The following is a 22787-nucleotide window of genomic DNA, read 5'->3' as shown; positions in this document are numbered from 1 at the left end:
ACTGGTTTTTACTACCTACACACTGTTGAAGGGGACGTTCTTGTCAAACAATGGAACGCATAGCACCTTCGCAAGTACTATCAGTAAATTGTTATTCTATGCATCTTTATGCATTGTTTACTCATCTCTATGTCATCAATAAAGTTATCTACATTGCCATCGAATTTCTTCCTTGCATCAGTTCATTATTTATGATCCATATTGGACTAAGCCTTTAGGGAATTATCTTCTCACTATCTGTTCAAGAATATTGTATGCCAATTTGCTTTCAAACCAGTGATACTGAGTATGGGAAAGTTGAACTGTATGCCAATTCCTTCCATATCCCCAAGCAGCTAGAATTGTTCGCCAGTTCTTTCAATCTACAATTATCCTCGATGGGTTAAGCCTTTATGGAATCGAACCATAATAATTGTTCAGTAAACTGTATGCTAGTTTGACTTAGAACAAGAGATAGTGTTCTTGAGAGCCTGAACTATATGCCAGTTCCTAGAGCTCTTCTTAGCAGCCTCTTTCACCCAGATCAGCTCACTAGTAGCCATGACATCAGTGGATGTATCGGCAAAGGCCGTAAAGATGGGTTCCTTCATGGCCAAAAAGTTATTCACTAACTGGAAAAGAATATAGGATGTGTAAGTAACACAATGAGAGAAACCGAACATTGAACAGAGAAGAAAGTCTTACCTTGGCAAGGTGAACAGCAGATCGGTGATAGGACAGGTCCAGGCTCCCAGCCATGTTGGCTTCACCCTTGTCAATAAGAAGTCGCGCAACTTCCAGAACTCCAAGCACGATATCAACATCATTAACAGAGTTTTTGTTGGTAGCAGGTAGTTCATCAGTTCGTCCCCAACGCCTCATCTCCACAATCATCTCCCTTTCAGGGGAATCTGGAGATCTTGGCGAGAAGGGAATGTCGTCACTCACCCCCCCTCCTATCACTGAATCGAGGAGGAGGGAGAGCGATAGTTACAGCAGTTGTTTCAGCAATGCCATTCCCCTTGCGATTGTCAGGGAGGGAAGGGTCAACAGTCAAAGAGACATTGTCACCAGTTTGTTCAGAACCTGTGGGAGGATCTGGAACTGGTAGGGGTACAACTACTTTCTCAAAACCAGAATGGGGAATAGTCACAAGAACCATAAAAAGTGTTTCTTCACTAACAAAGAGAGGGCAAAACTTCATTTTCTTACCAGATGGGGCAACATCAAAAGCAGAAGCAGGATCAGTTCTCTTCAGTTTATGACAGTTGGACGTACGCACTTCCCTTTTAAAATTACTAGCTGCCAGCAGTTCATGAGGCAGTTCAGGGCCCCTCCCACTAGTGATCACACAATCATCACTGACAGTAGGCTCTTGAACTGGGCCCGATGTCGCAGCATCACTAGAGGCGGCCACATAACTTTTCTCCTTACGATTTCCTCTCCTTCTAGTAATAAAGGAGGATTCGTCTTGAACTGGAGGAGGAAGAAGTCCTACATCCTGATCCACAGGAGGGGGAAGTACGGTACGCCCATAATTCACAATATTTATCCCAAAATGGGAAAAGCCAGGGGACAGAGCCAGCAGTTCTTCAATAGACATGTTAAAATATTCAAAAAGATGGGTGGGATCAAGAACTATCACCCAAGGCATCCTCTATTCCTTGGGGATCTTCTTGATGAAGTCCACTGTTGTAGCATCAGTAGCAGATAGTTGATTCCAAGGGGAAGAGTTATCTAAGGAATAATAGCAAAGAAATTTAGGTGAAAGACTCTTATATTAAATTACAAAGTTTCTGAGTAAGTAGAGTTGCTGGTTGGAGCATGGGTGTGTTTTATGGGAACAGGAATTCCCATTGGTTCACCATCAGCATCAGAAGGACGAACGTCTTATGCATCACGCAACACACGAAGGTGGTGATCAGCCCAACCTTCATCACTCTGCTTCCCCTCAAAAAAGACGATCGGAGAGTTCTTATCTCTGGTCATGAGATAATAGTATGATTGGTCTCAAATATGTCGGACCTCATAAAAGTAACCAAACACCCAATGGTTCAGAGCGAATCCATGTCTCTTGGCAAGAAGGGCAGAATACATGACAGTTCTATAGAACAGGGGTGCTGCCTGACTAAGAGCAAGATTGAAGTGAATCAGACACTCTCTTAGCAATAGGTGGAGGGGAAGAGTAAGTCCGACCCTAAGCTGACCAACGGTGATGAGCGCCACTTCCTTATAGGCCAACTCATCAGATAACCTCCCTAACTCTAGGCCGATATCATCAGGAATGTGAAATTTCTCTCGGATCAGTTCCAGGGAGGAAAGATCTCCGAAGTTTACAAGTGACCAGTTGGGATTCATGATCTGAAAAGAGAGAAAGTTTCAAGTTTTAGTTAAACCCTAACGGGAGATCAAAAGGTTCAGTATGCAGAGAAAAGGAGTAGAAGAGATAATGGGAGCTCTCTCACCAAATCTTTTATATACAGATAAGATGGACGGTTACGATTAGCCCAAGCATTGTGTCTTTTCGGGATGGAACTGCCATCATTACCTTTTTCGGGAAACAGTGTGCCTGTTCGAGCCATCTTTTCAGAGCCTTAATTAGTTAGATATGTTAGCAATTCCAGTAATAGTTTAGGAAAAAGATTCTCGCGCCTAAAGCAGTGTCGCTTCAAGTACCCACATGCTAAATGGCACGAGAAAGGACATCTATAAGGGGGATTTCCCATCAATGAACAGATGACACATATATGGGAAATAACCTAAAACTATAGATGTCCAGAATGAGATGAGGACCATCGAATCAGTTCTGTGAATAAGTGATCTCATGCTTAGCACGAGTGTTTAGTGAACATGTGCTAGACACATGGCTAACCGCCTCTAAGTATGACAATTCTCCAAGTTGTTAGGAACTGATATAGACAGTTCATGAATAGAAAGAAACTGAAGATGGCAATCTATGATGATAAGAAAGGAATCGTGATGACATATCTTAGGAGTTATCTTTTAGATATAATCTTCCCATACACGATAGGACATTATGATCAACAAGGAAACTTACCTCTCATAAGATATGGTCTAGATCCAGACTTCTATAAGAAGAGGAATCCTAGTAGGAAGGTAGAGTTCAAAGATGGAGGGGAACTCACAAGCGGTGAGGACTCTCATAGCTCTTCCTATATAAACCATAGGGATTCGCTCTTAGGAACTACGCAAAATAGGGTTTTATTCTCCTAAATAAACAAGGAGATACATAGGTAGCCGCCAGGTGGTTCAACTCTGAACTCACAATCATCTCATCCCTTCTCTACTCAGTTAAAGCTTCTAGATCACAAGGCATAGAAGAAGATCAGGGGATACTCAAAAAATCCCCTACAATGATAATGATGATGATATTGGTGGTGGTGATGGTGATGGTGACAACAGTGGTAGTGGTGGTGGTGGTGGAGGTAATTTTAACGTTCAATTACATGACTCAACTGATGAGGAAACTCCATTGAACCTACAAGTATATGAGGTTGCACCCAGAAATAATAGTGGTAGAGGAGTTCTTAATGATAGTTCCCAAAGAAAGTATGAGCCAGGGCATACCATGGAAGTGTTAGTCAAAAAAGACAACGAAGACACATTATACGAGATGATGTTGATATTGATTCAGTTTTTTTTAATTTTGAAGCAATGAGTATGAGTTCAGGGATACATGACCATGACAATGAGAGGGTATATGGTAGTGGTTAGGGATACAACTAAGCAAGAGATAACAATTTTTCTAGTGGCATGTTCAGTCACCCTGCAAGTAGTGCGTCATATGGTTCCTCATAAGGATATTGGATGGGGGTTGATCAATAACCTTATGGCGCACCACAACCTAAACCAACATATGGACAACTCTATCCAAGTTATGAATCTGATAGAACTGCACCTGGATTTGTTGCATTGCACCCAATGTATGATTGTTCTAACATGATTGTTGGTGTAAATATACATTGGGCACATTTGATAAGAGCCCAAAACTGTAGTTTTAACCCCTTAATAATATTATATTTAGGCCAATTATGTTTATAATAAATAAGAGTTAGTAATGTTTATGTGTTTTTGTGTATTTCAGGTCTTTGAATCAATTGTGTGAAGAAATACGTCACTTTTGCAAGAGAAATGAGTCAAATTGCTTACTAGAGAAATTATATGATTAAAGCCCAAGTTTTAAGGAGAAAAAGTCTTTTTAAAGCCTAGTCAAAGCTGAAAAGTCAAAGTCAACGCGAGTAGAAAAAGAGCAAAAAGTCAACAGAACTTCCGCAGGTCGTATCTTTGGACTCAGACCTCGAAATTGGGCATATTATATGTCAAAACGACTGGATCAGAAAGAGCTTTCTAATGGTCTAAGACTTGACCTAATCAGAGTAGTAACAGTAGACAAAAATGGTGTTGCAGTAAATTCTCATAGAGAAACCCTTTTTGGACTTAAGTAATTAGGTTTTGGGCTTGATTTAGTGGCCCAAAACACAGCTCCAAAGCCCATGCACGAAATTATAAACCTAACCCTCTCCTATATAAAGAAGATGAAGGCAAAACTCTATTATCTCTCCCTCCTATTAGTTAGAATAATTTAGCTCTCTCTCCCTTTCTTTAGTTTAATATAGTTTAAGTAATTAGGGTTTATAATTGTAGCATCCATAAAACCTCCATTAAAATACCTTCAAATTATTATTATTATTCAATTCAATTACTTCTCTTTTTACTATGTCTTTTTCTCATTCTTTTATTCATGATAGTCCCATAAATCAAAGCTAAACTCCCATTAGAGGGAGTTTGAATGAAGCTTTAAAAGGACTTGATTTGTTAGTATAGATTGTTGTTAGGTTTTTCTTGACTTAGAGATAAGAAGAGTTTAACTTTAAACTAGAGAATAGTGAGTTTGTCATGAGAATGGGAATAAGCTTTCTCTCATGCCAATTAGTTTATGTCTAGAGATAGTATAAAGTAATTAGAGGTCATTAAAAGTCTAGTCTTTATATTTTAACCTTGTGTGAGAATATCTAGACTAGGGTTTTCTATACAAATCTATGCTAACATGTTAAGAAATTAAAAAGTGGATTTCAATCTCTCTCTATTCTTCTCCATATTTTATTCAAGTCATATTCAATTGTTTTAATTAAATTAGTATAAGTTAAATTCATATATTTAATTTCGTAGTATAAATTCACATCCATAAATATTGCTCTCACCATTGTTTTCTTGTGTTTCATTAGTTGAATTTGTTAAGTCTAAAGAGTTAAGAGTGGAATGATTCCGTACTCTATATATTGCATGAATATATTATAGGAACCGTTATGGTTGCATGTCATCGACTACAAACCGTGAAAACCCATGCGCAGTGGAATAAGGGTGTTCATGATTTTGGTTAGGAGTCATACCTTTGATCAGCTGTGATATCTCTGAGAATCCAAGCTCTACGAATCAACAACCTCTTTAATCTTTTGTTGTATTCATATTCTTGGAATGGATGTTATGTGGGCAACGATCTACCAGCCCTTTCTTCCTCTCTTTGCCTCTCTTACTCACAAGGTCATAACCGAATTTTTGGAACTAATCTTGCTTGAACAATCACTTAATATATATTTCGCCAAGAGAAAAGGGTTTTTTTATATAGGCTACAACAGGGACCAAGAGGAGAAATTAGGGTTAGGTCTCCTGACGGGCTTGGGCTTCCCATGTTCGCCCAGAACACACGGCCTAAGTCCGTCAACAAATGTCTTATTCCACTAAAGGGCATTGTTGCACTACCGCGCTAATCCCAAATTACGTATATTACGGTAATGAGCTCCATATTATATACTCGTTGATCTCCTCGTGTTAAGATATCGAATGCCCGTTGATTAAGTCAAGTTACTGACAACTACATTAATCAACTTCTTATGTCTTTGAGTAGTACCACTCAACCTCATTGTCATGTCGGATTAAATCTACCTGCAGGGTTTACATGACAATCCTTATGAGCTCCTCAAGGGGACATCATCAACCCGACTTCTTGTGGGTCACAGATTCCTTCTATAATCAACATCACACTTTACATACAATCTCATTACCCAATTCATCGAGTTTGTTGATTCACAAATGAATCTCACTCATTAATGATTTAAAGCAATGTACAATGCACGTAAGAGCCCATTATTATATCCAAATTAAGAAGGCAAGCACCCATAATAACAAAAGTGTTTGTTCTCTTATATAGTCAATATAAAGAGAAACAACCTCACCGGCCCTATTCAATACACACAAAGTGTACTAGTGTAATCCTGTAGTCAAGATAGACTAATACCAGATTATACTACAACCATACCAATGGTTTGTCCAAATCTATGTAGGTTGTGAACGTTTACTTATATTTTATATGATACTGATGATATGATCTTATGTGTGTCACCACACATTATATCATCTACAACATAAAGTATTAGACGCATGCATATAACTAATAACATATATAATATGCGCACATAATATTTGCCCATATGATTCTCATTCAAAATATAAATAATTAGAGTTAATACAAAAGTAATGATTTTAGTATATAACCGTACCCTATCATATATATGTGATAGTAGGAAATAAATAATTAATAACGTAAGAATAAGTTAGAGAAATCTAGTTGTAGTTTTTACGGTTTATCATCAATACAACAAATCCAGGTGCAGTTCCAAAGAGAAAAAAATTTAAAAAGCCTAATCAAAGCTGGAAAAATCAAAGTCAACTCGAGCAGGAAAAAAAACATAAACTCAACATAAATTCAACAGGCTGTATCTTTAGGCTTAGAACTTGGAATTGGGTTTATTTTCTATCAAAATGATCGGCTCAAAGAGAGCTTTCTAATGGTCCAGGTCTCAGCCTAATCAAAGCAGTAAAAGTAGACGAACAGAGTAGTGCAGTAAATTTCAATAATTTGGATCTTTTTTATTTAATTATTTAGGCTTTGGGCTTGATTTAGTGGCCCAAAGTTGTGCTCCTAAGCCTATACAAGAAAATTGTAACCAAATTCTTGGTGATATAAAAAGGATTAAGGAAAAACCCTAAAGATCTTCTTCCCCATTAGTTTAATTAATTAAGGTTTATATTGTAGCCTCCAAACTCCATTAAAGGACCTTTAATTTCAATTCAATTCTTGATTATTCCTTTAATTATGTTTCTTTTATATTGTTTTGTTTCATTGAATCTGATAAAACTAGTGGGCGTTTTATGAAGCCTATGTGAGGGTTATTGTGTTATTTGTATTCTAAGTTTGGTTCTTGTGAAATTTAGAGATAGAAATCATAAAAATCGAACTAGATATTATAAACTCCATCAAAGATATTTGTAGATGTGCTAATTCTCTCATGCTAATCATTCTCTGCTTAGAGATAACTAGAATTGATTAGGGATTTACAAGTTTGAATATTTATTCTAGAATATTGTGGGACATTGTAAAAGTTAAAACTTTAATACAATGACTAAGGAAAATAATTGTAACAATCATATAGGTGGATTATACTTCTTTTATATCTTCTTCATTCATCAAATTCATTGTTCTTTTGATTAGTTTAATTTAGTATAAGTTCAAATTCATAGTATAATCATCGTAGTAAAATTCACATCACGAAATTCATACTCTTTATATTGCATGATTATGTTTAGAGAGTATGAAATTCATCTAAACACAATCATTGTTAGATTAGGTATTGATGTTTATCATTAATATTTATGCTTTAACTGTTTTTGTGTTTATCAGAGCAACAATTCACTAATCTTTCTCTCACCAATTCACAAATTATGGAACGTCATCCTCGTTCGACACATAGTTTGTGTTTCAACTTCACTGAAGATGAATTATTGTGTCAAGCACATATTATAGCAATTGCTAGAATGGAGTGTCGTTGTGTTGTCAAATTATGGACGTAAACGAGTTATTTAATTTGGGATAAAACTTGTAAATATTCAGACACAATGACAATCGTGGAGACAAAAACAGTAAAGCCTTATTGGACCGATTTTTGAGGATTTATAAGAAATGTAATACATATTTTACCTTGGAGCATGCACTTAAGATTGTTGGTGTTTTCAGTAGCGATGAAGAGCGAAAAACTGTGGCAAAATGCATATTTCTAGAAACTAAAGGAGCAAAATTTGTTCATGAACGTTGTTTGGAAATTTTTGAAGATGTAGTTGAGTGGTATTAATCTATGTTTTAGCATTGGAAATTATTTTATATTTTATTTTGTAATTTGTTTTTATCGTTTAAGTGTACGTTTTTGTTTAAATAAAATTGTATTTTGTCTTAATGAAAGTGTATTTTATTGAAAAAATGTTTTGTTTGTAACTTAAAATTAAAAACAATTCAACTCAACTACAAATGAAAAACAATACAACTTAATTTGAAATTAATACATTTGGAAATTGTTGACATATATGTCCCCAAGCCTATGTCAATAGAAATAAAAACACAAAACATCTTAAAATTTAAAGACAATACACCACGATATTAAAATCAATGCATAGATATTACATATCCTAGACTTAAATTCTAATAGGTACTTGCTTCTCTACCACACATTGAAGGATTGCATTGATCGCACAAGCCACACCTAGGGCAGAAATCCACTACTTCCTTGCAAATATGACATGCATGTATCTCCACATTTTTTGAATGATAGATGTTGATATCTGAAGGACAATTATGAACATCACAATTTAGAAATTTGTTCTCCAATGTTCCATCATCATTGTATCTTATAACCACTATCATCATGCCGTTGCATCCAGGTTTTGGACATTTTATATAATGTATGGACATGAACTAGCATAATGACTAACTTTTTTACACCAGTGACAAGTCTTGAATGCAGAAATCATGACAATATTTGATCCACCTATATTGCTAGTTGAAGTTGAGATAGAAATTGAAGGCAAGAAAGATGAAGAATGAAAATGAGAAACTGAAGTGAGGAATGAAAATGACTTTGAATATATAGACAAAGGCCCAACGTATAAAAATAGATTCGTTGGTAGAAAATGTACTCAACTTAAACTATATAATATTGAACTAGTAAATAAAATTTTAAATCTTAAAACTTAAATTCTCTTAAATTTCCTATAGTATCTACGTATTCCCGTTGCACCATTTGTTTTGACTACACAAACAAATCAAGACCTGTATAAAGATGTGTCATGAAAGCACCACCCCAGTCAAAATCATCCAAGTTATCAAGGTCTACCAAAGATGCTAATCAACCAACCCAAACCCGAGATTTCCCCAGTCGTGAAACCCGCTTGGGCCAAAAAATATAACAGAAAAGACTTGATAAACTCATCCTCTGCCTTTGAGTTTTGCGCCAAGTATAGCATATCAATTTGATGTTTCAGACAATAATCCTCATCTAATTAATGGGTGCATGTATATTTCTCTCAAGGCCAGGTTCTTAATGTATCCTCTACCATTTATATTTGGGTGAACTAGTATTAATCCCACTAGATGAGTCAATTAGCTCCCCCAAGATGGGCAAGATGGGGAAATTAGGGTCTCCCTCAACCCACAAGTACACAAAAAAAAAAGTCAACTTGGGTTGACCGTGTTTTTTTGTGCACTCGTTAACCCTTTATATTCCCATGTACACACTTGCCCACTTTAATACCCCAATCAAATAAAATCGGCTTCTTCTCACCCACACTCGAAAAATATGATCGGATGATCGACACCAAATGGTGTTTCTTAAAAGTTGAAAAAAAAAAAAAAAATTCATTTTCTTTATACCAATAATCTTATCATAAGAGGTGAAAAGTGTGTATGGTGTGCCACCATTGCTCTGCTAATGTAAATATGATCGGATGATCAAATAAAATATTAGAGAACCAAATGGTGTTTCTTATTAATACAATTACCTTTAGCAAAAAAAAAAAAAAAATGGTGGTTTTCATTTTCTTTACATTCTACACATTGGGCAAATCAATCGAACAATATTCATAAACATCGGCTTAGGGGCAAAAGGGTCATTGTACGCTGGGATCAAATTCGGTCGAGAAACAAACTTGGTTGATTGAAGCAAGGCCCAAAATATCGATATCAATGAATATATCGGTGTATCCAAAAACTGATATATATCGGATATATCTATTTTTTTGTGACCAGTCCAAACTATTTAAAATATCGGAAATATAATGGAAATATCGGATTTATATTAAAAAATGGTCAAAAAGTCAACCTATATATATATTGGATATATCGATTATATTGGGGATATAAAGTTTTATATCGGAAATTCCGATATATCGGAGAAAAAAGGGTTTTATATTCGGTATATTCGTTGGATATATATCGGAAATATCGATATCAATATACCAAAATACGGATATATATCGGATATATCGGCGATATTTTGGTCCTTCATTGAAGTGAGGGGGAGTTTGAGTTTATCGTCTGTGAATATAGTGAAATGGTAGTAACAATTGGAGGCAAAGACTCATATCTCACCTCTTCCTCCGTTTACGCCGTCGCAAACAACTTGGCTAAAACAAGAATCAAGAGCTTCTTTACTAGTCCTACTCAACAAATTAATCCGAACTAGTATTAATAATATCCGACCCGACATCCCGCGTTTAATCCTCCACACGTTAGACAACAGATTGAGGATAAATGTTTAACTGATGTGGAGTTATATGTTTTAGAGAATTCATTTCTTGCCCATTCGTCTTCAGCATTGTCGTGTGAGGCGTTGGGGACGGAATGTGTGGTGGTTTGAATTCTAGTGCACCTAGTGAAGATGCGTTGGGGAGAAAAGTTTCGAGTTTAGCTTCATCCTTGTTGTTGTTAGGTAAGAGTAGTTGTGGTAGAGGGAAATTGATTTGTGACTCGATTATTAGCCATGAGAGTTTATGCTCTAATGTGTTGAAAATGTTTGAGGAGAGTGTAAAAATTTTGAATGATGTGTATCGTAACTTGGATGAATTATTTGGAGTAGATTATACTAGTTATTTTCATGTGGCGTATAACTTATTGGTGAAGGTTAGGGAAATTGTTTCTTGGGAGGGAGCTTTGACTTTGTTTCTACTTGACAAAATTGACCCAAGGGAGAAGCCTGTAGGGATTTCTGTTGTTTCTTCGAGTATTCAAGTGAACAAAAAGAGTGATAAGAAAAAGAAGGGAACTGGTCAAATAAGGGAAATTATTATGGACAGGTTGAAGAACAGTGACGGTGAAGCGGTTGACAGTTTGGTTATACAATTGTCCACTTAATATTTTTTGATCCTACCCCTTATGGGGGCAGGACGTTAGCAATCCTCCAGAAAAATTGAAGAACAAAAGTTTTCTCTGTGTTTCTTTATTTTATTTTTTCTGGTTGGACTCTAATTTTATAGTGATGGGCTCGTGTCTCTCTCTCTCTAACCGATTCTTAAACGATTCCAACCGATTCTAACCGGTTTTTTAACCGATTCCGACCGATTTTTACCTTTGTCTGAGTAACTTTGATTTCCTTTCTCTCAAGGTCTTAGTAGATGGTCAAGCTAGCTAACAGATTTGTGCAAACAAGAACCTAGTTTCACTGTTGTAGTATGTGGTTTTTGAAGGGCAGTAGTTGGGAGTGTGACTGTGCGAGTTGATCCAGCATTCCCACTTTCAATACATCTCCATCACTGTTACAGGTACAGCTGGGCTCCGGTTTTGGGTTTCGCTCAGTTTGTCTGTAGTTGTCATTACTGCTACTTTTCAGAGTGGGAATTATCACTGTTCCGTTTTTCAGACTAGAAATTGGTGGGTGAGATTGGTCTTTGGGTCTGAATTCATTTAGGTTGGAGTATTGTTTTGTTTTGGAAAGATCCTGTTAGCTTAGTTGTTTATGACAAGGGAAGAAGCGCCATGATTGTATTGAGTTGGAATTGCAGAGGTGTAGGTCTTGATTCAACAAGACAGGAACTAAAAAATGCTATAACTGTAGAAAGACCATCTCTTGTATTTGTGTGTGAAACAAAGTCAGGGTGGAAGAAATCAGGTAGACTAATCCGAAAGCTTGGTTTCTCTGATGCATGTATTGTTCCTTCTCAGGGATTGTCTGGTGGTTTATGGTTACTGTGGTCTGATTTGTGTACGGTAACTATTTTATATAAATCTTCATGGATTATTCACGCTGAAATTCATGAAAGTGGGAAAGTTTGGTACTTCTCGGGTATTTACGCCAGTCCAGATCCAGTAACTCACACTACACAATGGGAGCAATTACATCTGTTCAAACCACCATCCAGACAACCGTGGTTGTGTATAGGGATTTAAATGAGGTGCTTAAACCAGAAGAAAAACGAGGAAGGGTCCCTTTCAGTCCTTCTAAAGCACAGTGGCTTATACAAGCAATGAATAACTGTGAGTTGTTTGATATTGGATACAAAGGACCGGTGTTTACTTGGTGTAATGGTCAGAAAGGATGGAACAGAACTCATGAGCGCATTGATAGAGCATTGGCAAATGTTGAATGGAGATTATGCTTCCCAAATGACTGTCTTTATCATAAACATAGTACTGAATCTGATCACAAGATGCTGGTTATTAAGCCAAATACAACAACACAATATCACCCGAGACCTTTTCGGTTTGAGGCCTTCTGGTTAGAAGAGACAGGATGTCAAGAAGTTATTGCTGAAGCTTGGCAACCACCTGTAAGGGGTCCGCCTCTCATGTCCTTACAGAGAAATTGAAGATTTGTCAGCAGAAGCTTAAATGGTGGAATAAGAATATTTTTGGCCATCTAGATGTGGCAATTAAAAGGTCTGCATATTATTTGGAGAATATATCAGACAAAATAGCTTCATTACCTAATCCTCCAAATGCTCTATTTCAAGAAGAACTTTACTACAAAGAAGAACACCATAAACTACTCTGACAAAAAGAGATTTTATGGGCTGAAAAATCTGGTCAAATGTGGTTTATTCAGGGTGAACTTAGGAGACGTCACAAGTCTAATATAGTTCACCTGAAAAAACTTGATGGAAGTGAGGTTACTAATAGGGAGCAAATTGGGAACCAGTTTGTGCAGTACTATACCCGAATTATGACAACGGAAGATCCACTCATAGATGATTCCTACCTAGATGTTGTCCCATCTGTAATATCAAATGGAGAGAATCAGCAGTTACTAGCACCGGTAACCGATAAAGAGATTTTTTCTACTCTTAAAAAGATGGGTCACTTCAAATCACCAGGTCTTGATGGATTTCAGGTAATTTTTTACCTTAAATACTGGAATATTGTGGGTGCCCAAGTATGTTCCATGGTTAAATACTTCTTCTCGCATGGTACTTTTGCTCAAAATATAAATCACACTTTTTTGGTGCTCATCCCTAAGGTGGAAAATCCCCTTACAACTGAACAATTTCGTCCAATCAGTTTAGCAAATGTTTCTTATAAGATTATATCGAAGATTATCTCAAATAGAATCTGTCCTCTTCTCAGTAAGCTAATTGGACCAAACCAAAGTGCTTATTTGCCAGACAGAGATATTCATGACAATGTCCTTTTAGCTCATAAAGCTTTCCACTTCATCCGCTCTCGAAAGAACAGGAATAAGAGAATATATGCTCTTAAAGTTGATATGCAAAAGGCCTGTGATCGAATTGAATGGAATTTTCCGAAAGCGGTATTGTTGAGATTCGGTTTCCAAGATGATTGGGTTGATAAGATAATGTTCTGTGTTTCTACGGTGTCTTTCTCAGTTTTACTTAATGGATCTTCTTTCGAGTTCTTCAAGCCAACTCGTGGACTTCGACAAGGAGACCCACTATTTCCCTATTTGTTTATCTTATGCTCAGAGGTCTTATCTCTCCAGCTTCACCAAGCTCATGCAAGTCAGCAACTCACGGGCCTCAAATTGTCTCGTCAAGGTTGCTCCTTATCACAATTGATGTATGCTGATGATTTATTGTTGTTTGGGAAGTGTGATTTACAGCAAGCCCATATTTTGAATGATGTGATTGATAAATTTTGTGAATTTTCTGGTCAACAAGTAAACCGTTCTAAGTCACAATTTATTCACAACAAAGACCTCCCGCGACTGTTCAAGAATGCTTTATCCAGGAGATTAAAAGTTCCAGCAACGACTCAGTTCTCCAATTACTTAGGGGTTCCATCTTTATTGGGGAGATCCAAAATAGATAAGTTTCAACCTCTTATTGAACGGTTTCAGTCTAGACTTGCTGGCTGGAAAGCAGCAACACTTTCAAAAGGATGAAGGCTAACTTTAGCACAGTCAGTACTATCTGCACTCCCGACATATTTGATGGCTTGCACTCTCATTCCTGCAGGTGTGCTGGATCAGATGGATCGCATAAGACGAGCTTTTTTATGGGGGCATGATACAAGTCAACATAAATTCCATTATTTTAATTGGGAGCTCGTATGCACGCCCAAGTCTTACGGAGGTCTGGGACTATGCAATATCCAATTGAAGAATTATTCTTTGTTAGGTAAGAAAGCATGGCAGCTAATGGAACCTAATTCTATTTGGGCTTCAAATGTTAAGTCTCGATACTTTCCGGCGTCGTCATTTATGCAAGCTAGATTACCATCGACTGCATCACCATGTTTAAAAAATATTTGGAAGATGAAACCTATACTCAGTCATGGTCTTATTTGGAAAGTTGGTGATGGTTTGTCCATAGATGCATGGAAAGACAGGTGGATACCTTCTTTAGATTCCAGTTTCACTCTACCTCCAAGACCACCAGAATGCATGTATGAAAGAGTGGTAGACTTTATAAATCTCCAAACAAGACAGTGGAATTGGGCAGTTGTGTCAGCTCTTTGGCCTTCGGGTATTCTTCCAAAAATCCTCTTCATTCCCCTCAGGTTTCAATCCCATGCAGATAGGCAGATTTGGGCGCCACATAAGTTTGCCAGCTATACGGTTAAATCTGCATATGATCTACTATGACAACTCAAGAACAGAGACAGAAATGAATTTTCGTTGACAAAGTTGATTTGGAAAATAAGACTCCCCTTTAAAATTAGGTTCTTTCTCTGGCAGTGTTGTAAAGGACTTGTTCCTACTTCTACTTCTGAGTCACTCGCATCCAAGGGTTTTGTTGTGGATAGCTCGTGTTCATTGTGTAATCATGGTGATGATTCTCAGTACCATATATTCTTGCAATGCCTTTTTGCACGGGCAATTTGGCTGCAACAGCAACTACATGCCTTTGTAAATATTCAAGCTCTGTCTTTCTCCCAGTGTTTTCAGAATGTCTTGAAGTCTCTTATATCCTTAAGTAAACTTCAGACAAATGATTATATCTTCAGGTTTGGAGCATCTTTATGGTAGATATGGAAATGTCGAAATGAAAGTCGGTTTGATGGTTCTCAACCTGATATAAGACGTACTCTGCATTCGATTAATGCACTAGTATAGAATGTTCTAAATTAGACTACAGTTTCGACGAATTAGTTTCACTCAAGAACTCTTCTTCCAGTATTTTGGAGTTTTCCAAAGAATGGATGGACAAAAATAAATACAGATGGGTCTTCGTTTGGTAATCCTGGTCCCAGTGGAGCTGGTTGTTTATTTCGACGGGATGATGGTTCTTTCATTTGTGCAGGGTCTATTCCTATTCCTTATGCAACATCTTTGATGGCTGAAACTTTTGCTATTAGAATAGCACTGCGCTTAGCTTCACAACTTAGAATTCCTCTAATAGTTGTTGAAACGGATTCCAGTTTCCTATGCGATCTCCTTAATCATCAAAATAGCCAAGTTCCATGGGAAATTAAGAAAATTGTGGAAGATATATGGGAATTGATAAGTGGAATTCCACAAACTTTGATTCAACATTGTTATCGTGAGTGTAACTCTGGAGCAGATTGTCTTGCAAGAATGGGATCGACATGAGCTCAACAACCAGATTGGTCATCCTCTCATCAACTACATACATAATGAAGACTATCCCTTTCTCCCCGTTTATCCCTTTCTCCTTGTTTATAGTGAACTTTGGTTCTCCTATCCTTGTTTTTCAATCCTCCATCTTTTTTTTGAAGACTATGTAATATTCTTAGTATGGACGCTATTGGTGTGTGTAGATACCGTTTGGTGTAATTAAGCAATTAATAAATTAGTTTGGTTAACAAAAAAAAAATAGAATGAGTGGGCAAGAGATCTATCCTTGTTTTTCAATCCGAGTCCGAGTCTTGATGCTTTTTTGAAGACATTGAAAGGCACTGTAAGAAAGCAACGAGTCTACAAGACTTCCCAAACTTCCCAAGGTAAGATTAAACCATGCATCACACGAATGTGAACATATTTTACAAATATTATTTTATTCATGAAGATGTACACTTTCCACCCGTATTTATATTCCATCATTCGTGCATTTATTAGGGTACACGTGTTTTTGCAAAAGAACAAATGGCTATTAGACAGAGAGCGTTCTCAATCATATAGAATGCATTCGAGAAACACGGAGCCACATCATTAGACACTCCTGTTTTTTGAAATGAGGGAGATTCTTATGGGGAAGTATGGGGAAGATTCAAAGTTGATATATGACCTTGCTGACCAGGTAACACATTTTTTTGTGAAACCTTTTGTTGTGTATATGATTTATATTGGTTTTTAGGTTTAGGCCCTTATCGGTAATAGGGTTTTTGGTTTAAACATTTTTTCCCGATTTTATTAGGTTTTGGTCCTTCAACCGTAACTGGATGGACGTTGGTACTTTATTAATGGTCCGATTACCCTTCATCAAAATCAGAACAGGGTCTGAACATGAACATAAAACTGAATAGAAGTTAGGAACCAGAATAGCATGAGCCAGAACATAAAAAACAGCTTTGATGTTCCTGCTTAGCAATGAAACGGATCCTAATGCTATACCAGCTTCTGTACCAGATCAAGAAGTCAAGAACCCAACAAAAAAATAAACCATCTCCAACCAAGTTGTAAAGATCCATCTTCCATTAAAGAAAAAAAACAACAGCTTCAACCAATTTATAACCGATCCATAAAAAAAAACCATTTCAGTTAGGGTGTTTAATGGCGCTTGATCTCATCTCTTTCTCTACCAGTTTGTTAATGGTGCTCAATCTTTCTCTAACAGATTAAAATAAGTTAATGGCGCTCAATCTTTCGCCAATTTATGCATATTGCTTCAAATCTATTGTCATATTTCCGCTTCGATCAGTCTTATTGATGTGAATTAGTAGAATTTGATGAATGATTGGTTATCTATTCTACCTATATATGAGGCGTGAGTAGCCGCCGTTCGTGTCTGTTCGTCACTTTTTTTGTCGTTTCTTGCTTTATTTCCTATTTTCTAGCTGGGTCCCACGCCCCATCCTAAATTAAACAGCACCCTTCGCACTCTAAAAGAACAACTTGTCCACAATGTTCCCCTTTGTTTCTAAGGGTACTAGTGATTTTATGTTGCAGTGAGAAAACACGAACGAAGAAAAGTTCTTTTATTTCTTAAGTTGCATAGGAATGATCCCATACACTAGGAGTAGTTAATTACAATACTTCGTGTTTTTGTAATAAAAACACTATCTAAAAGTTCATTAATCTTAAGTTGTTGGAATGATCCCATACACTAGGAGTAGTTAATTACAATACGCCGTGTTTTTTTTATCTAAGACCATTAATACACATCATATTTTACATAAAAACACATCATATTTTACATAAAAAAAGGAATTCTACGCATTTTTTTGCCAATTTCAATTGTTCGTAATCCAAAATAGATAAAAACCTTTTTTATACTCTTTTTCTTCTCTTCCAACTCTATAAACCCTAAAAATTCCCCATAATGGAATCACAGAATTTGTACTACAACACCCAAACCACACAATTCACACCAGAGAAACAAAAACCCAAATCAATTGTCTGATGAACTTTGTGTTCCGGTAATTCTTCATTGTTTGAATATTTGAATTTTGAATTTTGAATTAGTAAAGTTTTTATGCGTGTATCTTCTTTTTGAAGAAACGTAAAAAGTTGAAAAAGTGAAAATTAACGTCGATTTGAATTATTTGTTTCTTTGAATTTAACGATGAGTTGTATTCATTACATGACATTATCGTAATTATCAAATTGCATTATCAAGAAACTGAAAGGTTTAGACAAAATTTAATAACTGCAATAATAGAATTTTTAATGAAAAATTGATGATGAACATACCTAATGGAAGAATCGGTTGTTGGGCATTCTTGAAGAAACCGGATGTACCGGCCTTGATTGCTATTATCCGTGGGAGACGACATTTGCAGGACTTGCTTTGAAGATGACGGAGGTGAACGCAAAAACAGCTTTGTTTCCTAGCAACACCTGAATTCCATAGGTCCTTTCGATTGGGCTTAGGAATTTTGTCGCAAAATCGACACACCTTGCGATTGATAATTGGAGTTACCTTGAAAATGTCGGAGAGCCAAGCCCATAGTTATTTTGTTTGCATCACATTCACTTTGGATAAATGGTCTCCGTAGCGGTTCTTCTTTCTTGATAAACCAACCCTTTAGCTTCTCAAACATTGTGCGTGTTTGAATTGGTATTAACCCTAACGTAAGAGTTATACCCAATTATCCCCGACGCTTTGGTTGTATCCCTCAAATGTCCCATCACATTCTGTTAAGCCTCCAGCTGATTGACATTTGGTTTTCCAAATTGTATTGTTGTTTTCTCCAATTCTCCCACATCCAGATCAATGCACGAGGTGTTGCATGTATAGATTTAGAATTGCCTCTGGGTCTGTATAGGGATGTTCTTATATCATACGGCTCACCCCCTCTAACTGTAACTTATATTATTGTTTTTCAAATATTGGCTTTGTTTTTCAAAACTTACTGCAGAATTCAGAATTTGTTAAGCCAGGTCCACTTTTAGAGGATTCCAGCTTCAGAAACATTTCATACATACCGCCTCCAAAGAAATTGGTCCATACATTGTCAACTGTGATGCCTCCCCTGCCTCCAAGAACTATGCCTCTGATCCACCACCATTAAAGCTAATGTCATCGACTCCATTTTCGGAAGCCGGTCACAGTATTTCAAATCCTACCAAATCAATATCAGACCCTGTTCCAGGTGTGTAAAAAAATGATCCTTATTAAGACAATTATTTACTCTCAAAGGATATGGCAAAGGAGCCGCGTTTTTCAATGTGGGGTTCATAGGTATGTGGATTTGCTGATAAGTACAGAGGAGCTTATAGTAATGGTTTAAAATCATATGTCTACCCATTTTACTGCTCTTATTATGGTTACAAAGTAAGCAGCTCTATGATGAAGTGGTGCGCTGCGCCGAGCTGTTATTCTGCTATAATATTTTTTGTTGCGTGGTAGACAAAACTACGATGTTTCTTGCAACTACACACATAGCTTCTGCTGGAACTGTACCGAGGATGCTCATAGTCCAGTGGACTGCGACACCGTGGGCAAGTGGATATTTAAGAATAAGGATGAGTTCGAAAATATGGTCTGGAAATTAGCTAATACCAAGGCTTGCATGTACTGTCCAAAGTGCAAGCGGCCAATTGAGAAAAACCAAGGTAACATGCTTATGACCAGCATATGTAATTTCAAGAGATTTGACTAAAAGTGTAAGATGGGCAGCCAATCAGTTGTCAAGGCAAAAGGCAATCACGGATTTACAGAAAATGAAAGGTAAGAGTTTCGAGAAGCTGGTGTACACACAATGTGATCCTATATAAAAAAAAAAAAAGGTACACACAATGCATGTGTATCGGAAGCAGAACTCAGGTTCACAACAGAGGCCTGGTTGCAGATAATTGAATGCAAGCGCGTTCTTAAATGGACCTATGCCTATGGATACTATTTACTCGAGCTGAGCATGAACAAAAGAAGAGGCAGTTTTTTGAGTTCCTTCAAGAACAGGCGGAGTTTTATTTAGAACGGCTTCATCAAGAAAGAGTTACCGTTTTACCTTCATGGATATGACCCACCTGGATATTTCAACGAGTTCCGTACAAAGCTATGTGAGCTGACCAGCATGACCCATAATTACTTCAAGAACTTGGTTCAAAACAATCGAGTGGCTTTGGTTGATGTGGACTGGCATGGTAACCCAGACTCATAGTTTTGCAACCACTGCGCCCATCTCAATCCCTACGCTGCAACCATTTGCAAGTTGTGCAACCAAGACAGATAAGAGTTCCAGTTCCTACTTCAAAATAAAGCTGGCTATAAGTGGTCACAATATTGGTGGTATAGACAAGTTTTTAGGGGTAAAGTCTCAGGTCAGTTTTGGTGTCAAGGGATTGATTGATGTGTGTTTATTTGGGATTGGCATTTTAAGGGTAGTGTACATGGTCTGAGATCATATATTGTAGAAGTTACCGTTATGTAAAAACTTTATGTAACTTCCTATTCTATGCATGCAAATCATATTCGGATGTTTATCTTTCCATCAATATTGTATATGAAAATGTGAAACTCTTTCTCGCATATTCATGATTTCTTTACGACTTTACACTGTCTATGATTTTTTCATATAACAGAAAATCTGTTTAAATATGGTGGAAGGTAGGAACAAGAAAAACTTGTAGAAAATCTATCAAATGTAATTGTAATGGTTTAATCAAGATAAGTGGAACAGTGGAAATTATGAAATGGATAAAGGTTTTTGAAAGCTTTATTTGGCAATTAAAAATACAAAAAAGAAGACCTTTAAGATCTGGAACAAGATAAATTTGTGTAATACAACACTCAAAATCTTCCCTTACGACAATCTCCATCATCTTGAGCAACTACTTTTTCTATAAGGTGACACACCATATTAGCATCAATTAAGCATTAGTAAGTCAGTAAGTGTAATTGACTAACTTCAATGGACATACTCAGCAAGTGTTTACCCCTCTAGCCAAGTCATTCTCCCAAACACGGTCATGGACTTGCAACCTTTTATGTAGTATTCTTGGCCGTGTAGCTCCGACTTTCGATTTTTCTGATTGAATTGCCACTTGGGATCGGAGTTGGGAGGATCTATAAATACCAAGAACCCTCGGACTATTCCAACGTCGGGATACCGAGGGCCCCAGTGAGCTACTACACTAAGACGACCCAAGTAGAAACCTACTATGCTCAATCAGGCATGCCAAATGCACAACCAAGCCCAAGCTCAAAGGAATCAGTTGACCATATATAGCCAACTGCAAGAACAAGTTCTTCTGGCGTAAATAAAGTATTCAAGCTTAAGTTCTTCCGATGATGCTTTGACTCGGTGCATATTCGCCGACTTTTTCAAACTCTTTGAAAAATATAATAGTTTATGCTTGCTGCTGTTTTTCAGTTTTTTCTCGCAATTTTTTGATATAGAAGGTGGTTTCTAGAATCAGGAATGCACGCTTAGTTCAACAGCTACAGGATCAGGAGCAATCGCAGCTTCGCATAGGAGTTCGACTGTGGAGAGGACACAAGGTTTTCTTTTGTAAGTGTACAATAAACAAGACTGAGACGATATACTTGGGAACAGCTTGGGGTATATTTTCAAGAGTGGTATGTTCCTTCTGTGACTTGGATGGCATTATAAACCCTTCGGGCTGGATGGACTGGGGAGACCCTTCAAGGATAGGGTAATGATCCTTCCCTTAATAAACTTCCAGGAGTATAATTTATTTTTCCGAAATTTCGTTTATAAATTCTTTTTATTTAGAACTAATTTCTCTTAAAATCTACAGGACTGTGTGGTTAGGGGAGTACAAATGCAAGGGAAGAGGAGCCGATTTAAGGAGGCAAGTGCCATGGGCCATATCATTCAGAGATGAGAAAGCGAGACCATTTCTGGACAGGAACTTTAACAGGAACTTTATTAACAGAGACCGATGGCTACAATTGTAGTCCTTTAATTTTTCATGGTGTCACATTGAAGGGGTGATTCATTAAGTCTGGAGGGCATATGGAACCTGTAGATTGTAGTGGATGGTGGTGCAGTTATTTTTTATCCGGACTGTAAATTTCTTCTGTACTATTTTCTCAATAAATGGGAGCATGTCAATTGTTATGATTGGTTTGTTAGCCATAGCAATCAGCATGGTTTCAACTGTTAGGGGGGCAATTGATATGTAATCCTAAGTGTAATACTACAAAATGAAGCAACGACCCTTCTTATTCAGGGGGTGTTGATGTATAACGCAAGGGTACATGACATTTGAAGAAATATTACTTTTGATGTTGTATTGTGTACATAATTTAGCTGATGAATGGATATGATCTAAGCCATGATGAGACAAGGTAAGAATAAAATTGTTTCAGCGTAGCAATTCGGTATGAGTTTATGCATGTACCTAAGTCTAGCTACGCCAAAATTATGAAATTCGATGAAGATGCATGACTCCTAAAAGGCTAAAAGCATTGTTAAAGTAGAATATGTTTATTTCAATGCGTCATTAAATCATTTATTATCAAACATTTCGTTTATTCTTCTGATTCATCTATCAATTTACTCAATAATAAGTTATATAGGTAGTTTTTAGGTGGTCCTCTTGAATAATTAAAATAAATTATTTATGATTCACGTTATTCCGATATCCTTAGATATATATTATAGTTATACCCTCTTGACTCAATTTTTTGGAGCTTTCATAGAGACTCCAACTTTTGTACTGGACTCAACTTGAGCTTTGTTATTATTGGTTAAATTTCAGTATTTACTCATTGATGTTTTGGATATAAAATTTCTATATATCTCAATATTCGCTTATTGACTCATAGTTAGATATGACATAGGTTATGTGCAACTCAACAACAAGAACATTGTGGGCAATGAATATAATTTGGTTATCGCTTAAACATATGGTATGTTTTGA

General features: G+C 36.8%; 1 protein-coding gene and 1 long non-coding RNA gene across 2 annotated transcripts; both read left to right on the top strand.

Moving 5' to 3' along the window:
- The first annotated feature begins 12204 nt into the window (after nucleotides 1–12204).
- Nucleotides 12205–12687, top strand: LOC147493176 (uncharacterized). Its single transcript, XM_086567771.1, has one exon. The coding sequence runs from the start codon at nucleotides 12205–12207 to the stop codon at nucleotides 12685–12687; it is 483 nt and encodes a 160-aa protein (XP_086423897.1).
- A 3664-nt stretch (nucleotides 12688–16351) lies between these two features.
- LOC147493175 (uncharacterized) lies at nucleotides 16352–22162 on the top strand. Its single transcript, XR_015197632.1, has 3 exons — nucleotides 16352–16533; nucleotides 21318–21554; nucleotides 21660–22162. It is a non-coding gene; the product is annotated as an uncharacterized LOC147493175 (long non-coding RNA).
- The last annotated feature ends 625 nt before the right edge of the window (nucleotides 22163–22787 follow it).

This window comes from Coptis chinensis, chromosome 6, assembly GCF_015680905.1.
Source record: "Coptis chinensis isolate HL-2020 chromosome 6, ASM1568090v1, whole genome shotgun sequence".
NCBI classification, from domain to species: Eukaryota; Viridiplantae; Streptophyta; class Magnoliopsida; order Ranunculales; family Ranunculaceae; genus Coptis; species Coptis chinensis.
Note: the sequence above shows the minus strand (reverse complement) of the source record. Positions and strands in the feature narration are given on the sequence as shown.

Bases quoted from the DNA above. Each gene is read 5' to 3' on its own strand.
- LOC147493176 (XM_086567771.1), top strand. From the start codon at position 12,205: ATGGGAGCAATTACATCTGTTCAAACCACCATCCAGACAACCGTGGTT.